Source organism: Heterodontus francisci, chromosome 2, assembly GCF_036365525.1.
Source record: "Heterodontus francisci isolate sHetFra1 chromosome 2, sHetFra1.hap1, whole genome shotgun sequence".
Classification (NCBI taxonomy): Eukaryota; Metazoa; Chordata; class Chondrichthyes; order Heterodontiformes; family Heterodontidae; genus Heterodontus; species Heterodontus francisci.
The window spans coordinates 163,395,445-163,410,731 of NC_090372.1; the positions used below are offsets into that span (position 1 = coordinate 163,395,445).

General features: G+C 42.3%; 1 protein-coding gene across 3 annotated transcripts in view; it reads right to left on the reverse strand.

The window, feature by feature from the left end:
* Window positions 1-13,463, reverse strand: part of trdmt1 (tRNA aspartic acid methyltransferase 1) — a 137,506-nt gene extending 124,043 nt beyond the window's left edge. Inside the window, exon 1 of one of the 3 annotated variants that reach the window (XR_010969076.1) lies at window positions 13,236-13,463. Coding sequence is in view for 1 of the 3 variants with exons in the window: in XM_068013336.1 (XP_067869437.1) it covers window positions 13,236-13,320 (85 nt within the window). In the remaining 2 variants the exon portion in view is untranslated. The remainder of the gene's footprint in view (window positions 1-13,235) is intronic. The other 2 variants (XM_068013348.1, XM_068013336.1) reach the window with 2 other exon arrangements.
* Window positions 13,464-15,287: the final 1,824 nt, after the last annotated feature.

Sequence of the window (15,287 nt, forward strand, 5' to 3'; positions counted from 1 at the left end):
GCTTGCCATAATCTTCCAACCTTCCCTAGATACAGGGGGAGGGAGGGAAGTGTCAGAGGATTGGAGAGTGGCAAATGTGACACCCTTATTCAAAAAAGGCATAAGGACAGTCCTAGCAACTACAGGACCAGTTAGTTTATCAGTGATGTGTAAGGTTTTAGAAACAATAATCAGGGGGGGGGAAATTAACAGACAATTGGAGAGGTTGAGTTAATTAAGGAGATTTGTAAAAGGCAGATTATGCTTGACTAATCTAATTGAATTTTTTGATGAAGTAACACAGAAGGTTAATGAAAGGAATGCAGTGGATATTGTTGTCTTATGTGGATTTTAAGAAAGCATTTGATAAAGTACCACATAAAAGGCTGGTTAACAAAATTGAGGCTCATGGAATAGAAAGTTCAATGTACGATTGGAATTTTAAAAAACTGGCTTAAGGACAGAAAACAGCGAGTTTTTCAGACTGGAGGATGATAGACAGTGGTGTTCCCAAAGGATCAGTGCTAGAACCACTGCTTTTTTTGCTATATATAAATGACTTGGATATTGGAATACAGAGTAGAACTTCAAAATTTGCCGATGACACCGAACTTGGAGGAGTGGCAAACAGTGAGGATGTTGGAAACAAATGAACTGAGATCGCAAATGGAAATAAATAAGTACGATCTGATAGCCATTATAGAGATATGGCTGCAAGACAACATAGATTGGGACCTGAATATTGAAGGGTACATGGCATTTAGGAAGGACAGGAAGCTAGGAAAAGGTGGAGGGGTAGCTCTGTTATTTAATTATGGTATTAGCGCAATAGAGAGGGATGACCTAAGTTCAGGAGACCAGAATGTCGAAGCAGTTTGGGTAGAGATGAGAAATTATAAAGGCAAGAAGTCACTTGTGGGAGTGGTGTACAGGTTACCTATCATTAATCACACTGTAGGACGGGGTATAAAGGAAGAAATAATGGCAGCTTGTCAGAAAGATACAGTGATAATTATGGGGGATTTTAACCTACATATAGACTGGAAAAATCAGATGGGCAGAGGTAGCCTAGGTGAGGAGTACACAGAATGTTTTCGGGGATAATTTTGTGCAACAATACATTCTGAAGCCAACCAGACAGCAGGCTATACTAGACCTGGTATTGTGCAATGAGATATGATTAATTAATGACCTCATAGTTAAGGCACACTGAGGTAGCAGCGATCATATGATTGAATGTTACATTCAGTTTGAGGGAGAGAAGAGTGGGTCCAAGACTAGTATTTTAAACTTAAATACTTAAACTTAAATAAGGGCAATTATGAGGGCATGAAAGCAGAGCTAGCTAAAGTGAACTGGCAACTCAGGTTAAGGGAGAGGTCAATAGAGATGCAGTGGCAGACATTTAAGGGAATATTTCAGAACACACAGAATAAATACATTTCAACGAGAAAGAAAAATTCCAAGGGTGGGACCCGCCATCCGTAGTTAACTGAAACAGTTAAACATAGTATCAAACTTAAAGAATAAGCCTATAATTGCGCAAAGATGGGAGGCAGGTCAGAAGATTGGACAGAACAGCAAAGAATAACTAAAAGATTGATAAGGATGGTAAAATTAGAGTACAAGAAAAAGCTAGCTGGAAATATAAAGACAGATAGTAAGAGTTTCTATAGATATTTAAAAAAGAAAAGAGTTAACAAAGTGAGCGTTGGTCTTAAAGAAAGTGAGTCTGGGGAATTAATAATGGATAATAAGGAGATGGCAGATGAATTGAACAGATATGTTGCATTGGTCTTCACTATTGAGGATACAAGTAACATCAACATCCTAGGATTAGCTGTAAGTCAGGAAATGGAAGGGGGGGGGGGGGGTGGGGGGGAAAGAACAAGAAAATTACAATCACCAGGGAAGTGGTACTGAACAAATTGTTGGAGCTGTGGGCTAACAAGTCCCTGGGTCCTCAGGGACTTCATCCCGGTGTCAAAAGAAGTGGCTAGTGAGGTAGTTGATGCATTAGTTTTAATTTTCCAAAATTCTCTAGATTTGGGGAAGGTTCCGTTAGATTGGAAAATAGCGAATGTAACTCCTTTATTCAAAAAGGGAGACAGAAAACAGGCAACTACAAGCCAGTTAGCTTAACATCTGACTTAGGGAAAATGTTAGAAGCTATTATTAAAGACATTATAGCAGGGCATTTAGAAAAATTCAAGGTAATCAGGCAGAGTCAACATGGTTTTGTGAAAGGGAAATCATATTTAACCAATTTATTGGAGTTCTTTGAGGGAGTTACATGTGCTGTGGATAAAGGGGAACTGGTGGATGTATTGTCCTTAGATTTCCAGATGGAATTTGATAAGGTGCCACATCAAATGTTATTGCAGAAAATAAAAGCTCATGGTGTAGGGGGTAACATATCGGCATGGTTAGAAGATTGGCTAGCTAACAGGAAACAGAGAGTAGGCATAAATGGGTCATTTTCTGGTTGGCAAGAGACAACGAGTGGTGTGCCACAGGGATCTGTGCTGGGGCCTCAACTTTTTACAAATTATATAAATGACTTAAATGAAAGGACCGAAGGAATGGTTGCTAAATTTGCCGATGACACAAAGATAGGCAGGAAAGTAATTTGTGAAGACAAAAGGGGACTACAAAGGGATATAGATAGGTTAAGTGAGTGGGCAAAGACCTGTCAAATGGAGTATAATGTGGGAAAGTGGGAAATTGTCCACTTTGGCAGGGAGAATAAAAAAGGAGCATATTATCTAAATGGTGAGAGATTGCAGAGCTCTGAAATGCAGAAGGATCTGGGTGTCCTAGTGCATGAATTACAAAAGGTTAGTGTGCAGGTACAGCACGTAATTAGGAAAGCTAACAGAATGTTATTGTTTATCACGAGGGGAATTAAATACAAAAGTAGGGAGGTTATGCTTCAGCTATACAGGGCGCTGGTGATCCCACATCTGGAGTACTGTGTGCAGTACTGGTCTCCTTATTTAAGGAAGGATGTTATTATCTCCAGGTAAGAAAGATGTCTAGGGTTCCCTCTCTGCCTTCACCTGGTCTTTCTGTAATAGGGTTTAATTTTAAACGCACCATGTTTTGAGCTCCCCCTTCGTGAATCCTTGTTCACCGCTTACAAGACAAAAAAATGAGCACAAACAGGCTTTCTTAGATTTAAAGAAGAAACATTGAAATTTTTTAAAACTTAAACTCCAATTCGGTTAACGCCTACAGATACACGACACGCCCACGTTAGCATGCATATACGATACACACATGCAGATAAGGACAGAAAAGAGAAGAAAAATAGTGGAAAAGTTTGAGGCAATATCTGAAGAGTTGTTACGGTTCTTCAAGCTCACTGTAGAGTCCTTGCTCGTAGGTAATTCTGGATTTTCGTTGGGGCCCAGTATTCTTCTTAAACCTTTGTTCACTGTAAGAGACTTTTCTCTCTTGGAGTTCATGTGTCTTAGAACAAAAGAACAAAGAACAGTACATCACAGGAACAGGCCATTCGGCCCTCCAAGCCTGCGCCGATCTTGATGCCTACCGAAACTAACACCTTCTGCACTTCCGGGGCCCATATCCCTCTATTCCCTTCCTATTCATATATTTGTCAAGATGTCTCTTAAACGTCGCTATCGTATCTGCTTCCACAACCTCCCTTGGCAGCAAGTTCCAGGCACTCACCACCCTCTGTGTAAAAAAACTTGCCTCGCACATCCCCTCTAAACTTTGCCCCTCTCACCTTAAACCTGTGTCCCCCAGTAACTGACTCTTCCACTCTGGTAAAAAGCTTCTGACTATCCACTCTGTCCATGCCACTCATAACTTTGTAAACTTCTATCATGTCGCCCCTCCACCTCCGTCTTTGAGTGAAAACAATCAGAGTTTTTCCAACCTATCCCCATAGCTAATGCCCTCCAGACCAGGCAACATCCTGGTAAACCTCCTCTGTACCCTCTCCAAAGCCTCCACGTCCTTCTGGTAGTGTGGCGACCAGAATTGCATGCAATATTCTAAGTGTGGCCTAACTAAGGTTCTGTACAGCTGCAACATGACTTGCCAATTTTTATACTCTATGCCCTGACCGATGAAGGCAAGCATGCCGTATGCCTTCTTGACTACCTTATCCACCTGCATTACCACTTTCAGTGACCTGTGGACCTGTGCGCCCAGATCTCTCTGCCTGTCAATACTCCTAAGGGTTCTGCCATTTACTGTATACATCCCACCTGCATTAGACCTTCCAAAATGCATTACCTCACATTTGTCCGGATTAAACTCCATGTGCCATTTCTCCGCCCAAGTCTCCAACCGATCTATATCCTGCTGTATCCTCTGACAATCCTCATCATTATCCCCAACTCCACCAACCTTTGTGTCGTCCGCAAACTTACTAATCAAACCAGCTACATTTTCCTCCAAATCATTTACATATACTACAAACAGCAAAGGTCCCAGCACTGATCTTCAATGGATTCCGAAGCTGGTGAGAAAGAGATGTGAACAGACAGGAGAGAGATGTTCTCAATCCAGGAGCTTTCTGTCTTCAAACCCTTTTCTCCAATTTAAAACTCTCAGTTCAAAATTCTGCAACAGCCAGTTAGTGATGTGACTAAACTGGTCTGACCACGTCCGTTCTTGTATTGGGAGCAGCGACTGGTTCCTTTGTACCAACACTGTCTACTAGTATGCAAAAATGTCTTTCTGGCTTGGGGCCTGGCAATTCCTTGTAATAGGCCCTCTTCTTCCCAGCAACAATTTGAAGTTTAATGTCCATGTGGCTAAATTAATGTGCATCATTCTTGGCAGGTGGGGGCCTGCATGACAATGTAAATGTGTTGGAGGCAGTACAGAGAAGATTTACTGGACTAATACCTGGAATGGGTGGATTGTCTTATGAGGAAAGATTGGACAGGCTAGGCTTGTATCCGCTGGAATTTAGAATAGTAAGAGGCGAATTGATTGAAACATACAAGATCCTGAGGGGTCTTGACAGGATGGATATGGAAAGGATGTTTCCCCTTGTGGGAGAATCTGGGACTAGGGGTCACTGTTTAAAAATAAGGGGTCGCCCATTTAAGACAGAGGTGAGGAGAATTTTTCTCTCAGAGGGTCGTGTGTGTTTGGAATTCTCTTCCTCAAAAGGCGGTGGAAGTCTTTGAATATTTTTAAGGCAGAGGTAGATAGATTCTTGATAAGCAAGGGGGTGGAAGGTTATCAGGGTAGGTGGAAATGTGGATTAATCAGTTCAGCCATGAACTTATGAATGGCGGAGCAGGCTCGAAGGGCTGAGTGGCCTACTCCTGCTCCTAATTCGTATGTTCGTATGTTATGAACTGCCTGCAATAGGACATTAATAAGCCAGCAGAATGGGCAGACAGGTGGAAGATTGAATTCAATACTGACAAGTGATGCATTTCGGTATAAGGAATAGGGAGAGACAACACATACTTAATGGCACAGTTCTGAAGAATGTGCAGGAATAGAGGGACCTGGGGGCGTATGTACATCGATTTTTGAAGGTGGCAGGACATATTGAGTGGTTAGCAAAGCATATGAGATCTTGGGGTTCATAAATAGAGACATTGACTACAAAAACAGGCAAGCTATTCTGAATCATTATAAGACTGGTTAGACCCCAAGTGGAGTACTGCATCCAGTTCTGGTCACCACACTTTATGAAGGATGAGAGAGTCCTTGAGAGGGTGCAGAGGAGATTTACCAGAATGGTTCCTGGGATGGGGGATTTAAGTTACAAGGTTAGGTTGGAAAAGCCGGGGTTGTTCTCCTTAGAGCAAAGGAGAATCAGGGGAGATTTAATACAGGTGTACAAGATTATGATAAACATAGATAAGTTAGACAAGGAAAAACTGTTCCCATTAACTAATGGTACAAGGATTGGGGACACAGGTTGAAGGTTTTGGGCAAGAGATGCAGGGGGAACCTCAGGAGGAACTTTTTGATGCAGTGAATGGTAATGACCTAGAGCTCGCTGCTCATGAGGGTGATGTAGGTGGAGACAACGATTTTAAAAAGAAATCGAATGAGCACTTGGAGGAAATAAACTTGCCGGGCTATGGGGATCAAGCAGGGGAGGATTGCTCTGCAGAGAACTGGCATGGACGCAATGGGCTGAATCGCCTCCTTCTATACTGTAAATGGCTCTATGCTTCTGCTGTTTGCCGTGCATGTAGTTGTGTTATAGCTTCAACAGGCTGGCACCTCATTTTTAAGTATACCTGGTGCTGCTCCAGGCATGCTCTTCTACAATCCTTATATAAACAGAGTTGATCTACTGGCTTGGTAGAATGAGGGATATGCCAAGCCAAGAGGTTACAGATTATGGTGGAATAGAATTGTACTACTTCTGATGGTCTACAGCACCTCATGGATGCGCAGCTTTGAGCTGCTCACCCAGAAAGTGGTGAGCCTGTGGAATTCGCTACCACAGAAAGCAGTTGAGGCCAAAACATTGTATATTTTCAAGAAGGAGTTAGATATAGCTCCTGGGTCTAAAGAGATCAAAGGGTATGGGCGAAAGCGGTAACAGGTTACCAAGTTGGATGATCAGCCATGATCATAATGAATGGCACAGCAGGCACAAAGGGCCGAATGGCCTACTGCTCATATTTCCTATTCTTCCATGTTCTGAATCTATCCCATATACCATAGAGGTAGTGCCACAAAACATGATGCAGGGTAAGTGAAGGTTATTTTAGAGGGCGGCACAGTGGCGCAGTGGTTAGCACCGCAGCCTCACAGCTCCAGGGACCTGGGTTCGATTCCGGGTACTGCCTGTGTGGAGTTTGCAAGTTCTCCCTGTGTCTGCGTGGGTTTTCTCCGGGTGCTCCGGTTTCCTCCCACAAGCCAAAGACTTGCAGGTTGATAGGTAAATTGGCCATTATAAATTGTCACTAGTATAGGTAGGTGGTAGGGAAATATAGGGACAGGTGAGGATGTGGTAGGAATATGGGATTAGTGTAGGATTAGTATAAATGGGTGGTTGATGTTCGGCACAGACTCGGTGGGCCAAAGGGCCTGTTTCAGTGCTGTATCTCTAATCTAATTGAAGAAATCAACCACATTGCTGTGGGCCTGGAATCTGGGTCTGGGTAAGGATGGCACATTTCCTTAAATGACATTAGTGAACCAGATGCATTCATGGTCACCAGTACTGATACTAGATTTTTATTCCAGATTTATTTAATTAAGTGATTTGAATTCAGCTGCTGTGGTGGATCACTAGTCCAAGCCTCTGGGTTACTAGTACTGTCACATAACCAGTATGCCACTGTGCCCAACTTGTAATACAGGAAACACAGTCGCCAATTTTCTCAGCTGCTATACATTAAAATAGCTGCCAGCTATAACATGCACAGAAAATACAGTTAAATAAAGCCACATGAAGTATTTTAGCCAGTGCAGTTTTAGAATAAAATTACTTTATAAAGCTTAAAATATTTACAATATTATTTAAACACATAAGTAATTTACTTTGTTGTCAATTTTGATAGATTAGGAATTTTTGAAAAACATCTGAGAAATGGCTAATAACAAGATTTAGAAACAACCTAGATACAAAACTGAACTGAAGCATTTTTATCACTCTGGCAGAAAGTCAGTTATGTTAACACTAGATCATCATCTCTACTAATCTAACATCTATTTCCCAGGGCCCTGGGTTCTAAGACACACAGGCTTCAAAATTCCCAAATTTTCAAGGTTAAGGTCCAAAGCAACACAATGGGACAGGCAGACATCTATGATTCTGCTCCATATGTGGGTGATTGATTCGCATATATCAGAAACCAGTTTTTCCAACTTGTTGGAGGCTTTTTAAAACAAAACCTACATTTGTCTCTTCTCTAAAAAAGTTCTCAGTATTCACCACTTCACCTAAAATAAAAGCAAAATACTGCAGATAATGGAAATCTGAAATAAGGACAAAAAGCGCTAGAAAATACTCCGCAGGTCTGGCAGTACCTATGGAGGGAGAAGCAAAGTTAACGTTTCAAATCAGTATCTTTTATCAGTTCTGATGAAAGGTCATTGACATGAAACATTAATTTTGCTTCTCTCTCCACAGATGCTGCCAGACCTGCTGAGTATTTTCCAGCACTTTTTGTTTTTATTTCATCACTTCACCTGTTCCCTTCACTCTAGGAGTCTTTCAGGCTCACATTTCTACTGAAATCAGTCCTACCTTTAACTTCATTCTCTGAATCCTGTTCCTAAAGTGAAGTCCTAAATAGACATGCACTGCATTGCAAATGAGAGAGCTCTGTCTGCATTACAAAATGCCATTTTCTTAATTGAACAGGTTGCAAAGCACTGCCTAAATAAAATCAATGCCTTTGGCCAGAAAATGAGTTGAGGTTTTCGAAGCTTTGGGGCAGCTAGAGCCACTGTGGAGCATCAGGAAGGATGAGAGTTTCCTGCATGGTATGTTTCAGGAGGCGGTGACCCCATAGGCAGCAAGAGTTCAGGATGGTAGATGGGTGGCCATCCGAAAGAGTAGGAAGAGGCAGAAAGTGCAGGAGTCTTCAGCATGTGTGCCATTCTCAAACAGGCAATCAGCATGAGTCACATATGGTGTGCTGCCTCTCTGGTGCCAGGGTAAAGGACATCATGTAGAGGGTGCAGAATATTCTGCAAGGGAAGGGAGTGAACCTGAAGTTGTGGTACTTGCCTGTATCAACAAGATGAAGGGGACAGGTATTGAGTTCCTATAATCAGATTTTCAGGAGCTAGGAAGGGAGTTAAAAAGTAGGAACTCGAAGGTAGTAATCTGGATTACAACCAGTGCCATGCACCAGCATGAGTAGGAACAGGAGCATAGGGAGGATCAATGCATGGCTTGAAGCATGGTGCAGCAGGGAGGGCTTTAGGTTCTTGCAGCATTGGAACGAGTTCTGGAGCAAAAAGCACCCATTCAAAAGGGACGGGACAAGGAAGTTCTCCCAAATACATTTCAGAAATTCCGAAGGGTCACTGACCTGAAACGTTAACTCTGCTTCTCTTTCCACAGATGCTGCCAGACCTGCTGAGTATTTCCAGCATTTCTTGTTTTTATTTCAGAAATTCCTCCCCCTCCTTTCCCTTTACTTTAACATTATCCCAATCGCTATTTGAGTCATTAAAGTTCCCCAATATCCCACTATATGTGACAACCTTATTTAAAAAAGGATGCAAGGACATTCCTAAAAACTACAGGCCAGTTAGTTTAACATCAATAGTGGGTAAAGGTTTAGAAACAATTATCACAGAAACATTAACAGATACTTGGACAGGTTTGAGTAAAAGGCAGATCATGTTTGACTTATGTAATTGAATTTTTTGATGAAGTAACAGGGAAGGTTGATGAAGGGAAAGCAATAGAACACCATGATCTCTGCACTCCTTCAATGTTTGGCTTCTTGCACATCCCCGATTTTTCATTTCCGTGCCTTCAGCTGCCTAGGCCCCAAGTTCTGGAATTCCCTTCCTAAATCTCTCTACCTCTCTCCCCTCCTTTAAGATGCTCCTTAAAACCTGTCTCTTTGGCCAAGCTTTTGGTCAGCTGTCCTAATATCTCCTTATGATTGATAACAGTCCTTTACTATCTGAAAGACACTATATCAGTGTAAGTTGTTGTACTAGCTAGAGGCTGGTAAGCTATGCTCCATATATATCAATCGTGTATTAAATTTTCAATGCAAGTTGTGGCCTTTTAGGACATAACCATTCTGTCACACTTGAGATACAAGACTTGTGGTGTATGTTGTACACAAGTTGGGGTGTGATATACTGGTATATATGCTGGATTGTGAAGTGTGATGTGCCTGAGTTTTCATATTGTATTGTGAGCTCAATAAAGACCCAAGTATTCACACTGGAATCATGAAAAGATCTGATTTCTTATGGTTACAACTGATATTGGTGTACTCCACTGTTTAAAGCAACAAAATGAATTAGAAGCAGCAAGCAGTCGAACACCAATACTGGAAGTTGGACAAGCAGTGTGACAAATCAGAGGCAGTGGAAGGGTGGAGAAAGGTGGTGGTGGGGTAAAACTAGGTGATGTCAGCAACATGTGAAACAAGACAGTTGTAATGCAGGCCCCCACCTGCCAAGAATGAAGCATATTAATTTTGTCATATGAACATTGATTTAAAACTTGCTGGGAAGAGAAAGTCTGCTAGACACTTAGTAGAAAAACATTTGCATATTAACAGACAGTGCTTGTGCAGACAAAAGGACCATACCCTGACACATTCAACACACAATGGATTTTGATCACTAGACATTGAAGGTGTAAGGCACAGCATTCCAGAGACTGCTAAGGTGATACAATCCACAAAAGCCAGGACTGGGTAAACTAGCTGGCCACATGACTAACTGGCTGGTCCAGGGTTTTTTGAATTCGCCACAGAGTTTTTGAACGCAAAAAAAACTGTTTGCTCCTGGAGTGAGAAGACCTCTCCTGTCTGCTCCCATCTCTTTCTCACAAGCCTCTGGGCCCACTGAGGAGACATGAACTTCAAGACAGAAAAGTCTCCTACATCGAACAAGGTTTAAGAATAATACTGGGCCCCAAGGAAAAGCAAGACCTACCTACAAACAAGGACTTTACTTTTTCACTTTATTTCTTCCGCTCTTTTCTGTCTCTATTTGCATGTGTGTATCGCGTTGCGTTAACCGAATTAGATTTTAAGTTTGATAAAGTTCAAACTTTTTCTTTAAACCCAAGGAAACCTGTCTGGCTAGTTTCTTTGCCTTATAATTGGAAGTTAGTGAACAAGGATTCACTAAGGGGGAGCTAAAAAAAGTGTGTTTAAAATTAAACCCTGTTACGGTAAGACCAGGTGAAAGCTGAGGGAACCCTAGACCCCTTTCTCACCTGATCGTAACAGTGTGTTTTCGGTTGATGTCGCTGAGCTGCAGCATGTAGATGATAAACAGGAGAAGGCCAAGGATAGATCCTTGGAGGCCTCTACTGGTAACAACTCACGAATGGGAGAAGAAGCCATTGCAAGTGTTTCTCTGGCTATGGTAGGATTGATAGGAACGGAACTAGGTGAGGGCAATCCCAACCATCTAGACGATAGAGGAGAGGCAATGCAGGATAGTGTAGTCAAGGCTACAGACAGGTCAAGAAGGATGAGGAGATATAGTTTACTGTGTTACGGTGACATAAGGGCCTTTTCAGTGATGTGGCAGAGGTGAAAAGCTGATTGAAGGAAATGTGGGCTTGTGGGAAGAATGGGCACAGGTTTGGGAAGTAACAACATGCTCACAGACTTTGAAGAGGAAAGGGAGATAGAGATGGAACAGTAGTTTGCAAGAACACTTTACTTGTGATTTTATTTCACTATATTTAAAATGGTAGTTTAGGAGAAAACCTCTTCCTAAATTTCAAAAAATTCTGATTTAATGCAGCTCTTGCACTGGTGGCAATTACACTGCTCCAGTACAAAATCAAAATGACTGAAAACTCACCTAGAAGTAGTCTTTTGTGTACAGATGCTCATCGACCCCAGGAACTTTGTACCTAACTTTTGGCATTTACATACGCACGAGTTAGCTGCAGGAGTCGGCCACTCGGCCCCTTGAGCCTATTCTGCCATTCAATAAGGTAACAGTGAAACTGTGCTGCATTCCTTCCAAGGTTACAGTCATACCAACCCCACCGTCTCAAAAATCAAGAGACAAGCTCTGAAAAATCAAAATCTTTGGTATAAAAATTTGTTACTTTATTTTCCCCCAAACATAAACCAATAGTTTGAGAGTTGTTCAAACTTCTTCAGTGGCTTACTTAACCTCTAACAAGTTATGTACAATTGAAGCATATTTCCTCTCCTTTGTATTCCATCCCCCTTGAGATAAAGCCCAACATTCCATTAACTTTTTTGATTTATTTTTGTACTTGTGCCCTAGCTTTTAATGATGTGTACCCAAATCACTTTTGGTCCTCTATAGTTGAGGCCTGCTCAGGTCGGGAAAAAAGAACCCGACCGAACCACAGCGGACCCGAGCCCGACCCGAGTCCCTCTGATTTTGCCCTGAGCCCGACCCAACCATCTGTTTATTACCTTCCGACTGGGAAGCTCCACGAAGCTGCAGCGCATGAGTAGTGATATCACTCACTCACTGCGCAAACTCAGTTTTGACCCAGACTCCCAGCTCAGGTAAGTTTTTTAATTTCAATACTTACCGGCAGAGCATTTACCGTGTGTGTCCGACCCGATCCGGCCCAAGCCCGAAAGCCATACCCTGAAGATGGGCCCGACCCGACCCAAACCCGACACGTCATCGGGTCCGGGTCGGGTAGCAGGCCTCTACTTCATAGTTTCTAATGTGTCACCATTGCAAAAATATTCCAATTGATCTTTCTCTGATGCAAAGTGGATGACCTTATATTAAAGGCCTACTCAGGTCTGCAAATGAAACCCGACCCGAGCCAAACAGAACCACATCCGACCCGGCCCAAGTCCTTTGATTTTTTCCCGCATCGGACCCAACCGGAATGAAGTTGATTATATTAAAGAGGTTGTGCTCTACCTTGGATGGAATCGCTCACTGCAGACTAGTGCAGAGTCCAAATGCACGTTTCCGCCTTGATGTCCTGGCTATCACGTCGTCGGGCTCAGTCGGGTAGCCATGCTCTACCTTATACTTCGCCATGATGGACTCCTTTTGCCATAGCTTTGCTCACTCATTAAGTCTGTCTGCATTCATTTGTAACTTCTGTTCCCATTTAAACAATTTACTATGCCCCTAATTTACTGTTATCTGCAATCATGTACATACTACTTCCTATTCCTTCATCCAAGTCACATATGGTGAAAAGCTGAGGCGTCAACAGAGATCCCTGGGGAACACCACTTGTCTAATTCCATCAGATAATGTTCCCTTTATCCCTACTCTCTGTCTCCTCCCTCCCAACACATGTCACAAGGTTACCTCAAATTCTGCGTTTTGCTTTTTGATCATTTCATGTACAGAACCTCTGCAAGTCCATAAAACAATATCCATAGATGTTGCTGTCTCAATGTTCCTATTTGATAGCGTTGCAGCCCGTCTCCCTTAGCCCAATCCTTTTATTCTGATATTGTCCCTAGTTATTTATGAAATTAGCCACTGTTTGTTTGTGGACTGATAACGTGTTTCACTGGATACCTGAACCAGCACATTGCTCTCCCCTGTTTATCGAGCTCCGCTCTCGGTGCTGTTCGGCGACCCGGCTCTCAGTAGTTTTGCTGCATTACCTTTCAGCGCGTAGTGCATGCCCCCGATACCACTGTACAGCTCCAACACCCTCAACGGCAGCGGAGTGGCCTCAGACTCCATCATAGCAACCGCTCCGTCTCCAGGGAAAGATCCGCGCTCTCACTGCTCCGCCGCTACATGTGTACCTAGATAAGAGTTCCTCCTACCCTCTGCTCCGGAGCGCCTGGCCTGAACAAGACATTTATCAAATAAAATTTATAACCTATCAAGCAGAACGATACAACGTCAAATGTTAACAGAGCTGTGCACATCAGTGACCTTAAGGACTGGAATTTATATCGTTAAAAAGTGAGACTGACCGCAAGCCTACTGAAACACAAGGAGTTCTGTTTATTTTTGACATTTTTAACCGAAGGTTGATTCTCACTTACAGATCACCATTTTACAGAGCAGATTCAATGCATGTAAAGAATTGTTGTGCCGCATTTTTCCAAACAGTGAGTCCTATGAAATGATATTAAAAAGTTTGGATGTGATTTCAAATACATAAAAAAAACAACCAATGTGATTTATTAACTTTACAGGCATGATTCAAAATTCGTATGCCTATCTTAGTGTGTTTCCAACTTTTTGATGGATGGCGATAATTTGTTAAGGGGACAAAACAAACCAAGTGATTCCACTACTTGTTTGCAAAAGTCAATACTGTCCTTGAATTGGTGCCTTGCTGTACGCACCCCCATCCAGTTTGCTTTCCACTGGAACACTGTGGCCTTCTGACCCAAAAGCTAACCTATCACCCTGTCGAGATACCTCCCTTACTAACTGCCTGCAGCCCAAACACCATCCTGCAACTGCCATACGCTACCTCAAAACCAGCCTGCCACACTGGCCAAAGCTCACCCCTACTGGAAAATCTGCCCGACAGCACTTAGTGACTCTCTTATCTATCCAATCAATACACCACATCATATCCATAATTGAAAATATGGCCTATGACAACTCTGTGCACTGTCAAAAGAGGAAGAGAAAAGGATAAGAAAAAAAAATCTATTACAACCAAGTGAGACATGTGTCTAGGGGTCTTTACTGTCTTCACCTGGTCTTATTGTAACCGGGTTTAATTTTAAATACACTGTGTTTTGAGCTCCCCCTTGGAGAATCCTTGTTCACCACTTTCCAATTATAAAACAAAGAAATGAGCACACCAGGCTTTCTTAGGTTTGAAGAAGAAAAGTGAAATTTATTAAACCTTAAACTTAAACTTTCATTCGGTTAACGCCAACAGATACATGACGCTCCCACACTAGCATGCACACGCGATATACATGCAAATAGGAACTGAAAAGAGCAGAAGAAAAATAAAATGGAGAGGTTTGAGGCAATCAGAAGAGTTTCTTGTTTACTGTGCTTCGAGCTCACTGTAGTCCATTTGTAAGTAGTCATGCTTTTTGTTGGGGCCCAGTATTCTTCTTAAACTTTGTTCACTGTAGGAGACTTCTCTCTTGGGGTTCATCTGTCTTCAATGGTTTCCAAAGCTGGTGAGAGCGAGATGAGAGCAGTCAGGAGAGAGGTCTTTTCCAGTCCAGGAGCGAACAGCCCTCTGAGTTTTTTCCAGGTCTGAAGAAGGGTCACTGACCTGAAAAGTTAACTCTGCTTCTCTCTCCACAGATACTGCCAGACCTGCTGAGTATTTCCAGCATATCTTGTTTTTATTTCTGAGTTTTAACCTTGTAGTTCAAATTCAAAAAACTCCAACAGTCAGCCAGTCATGTGACTAAACTGGTCTGACCATGTCTGTTTGTGTATTTGGCCATCTTAGTAGTTAACCTGGAATGCTTCAACGTTTGATAATCAAAAGTCTATTGTGGATTAAATTGGTGCAGGGAATAGCCCCTTTATCCTTTGAAGTACTGTCTGTTGATATGCTAATGTCTCTCACCAGCCAAAGTCTCCAATTGTTTTTTCAAGCAAGTTCTTTCTTCACCAACAACAGTTTAAAATCAATGTTCATGAGGCAAAATTAATTTTCCTCATTCTTGGCAGGTGGGGGGGGGGGGCGCTTGCCTGACAAAAAACAACAGGACAGA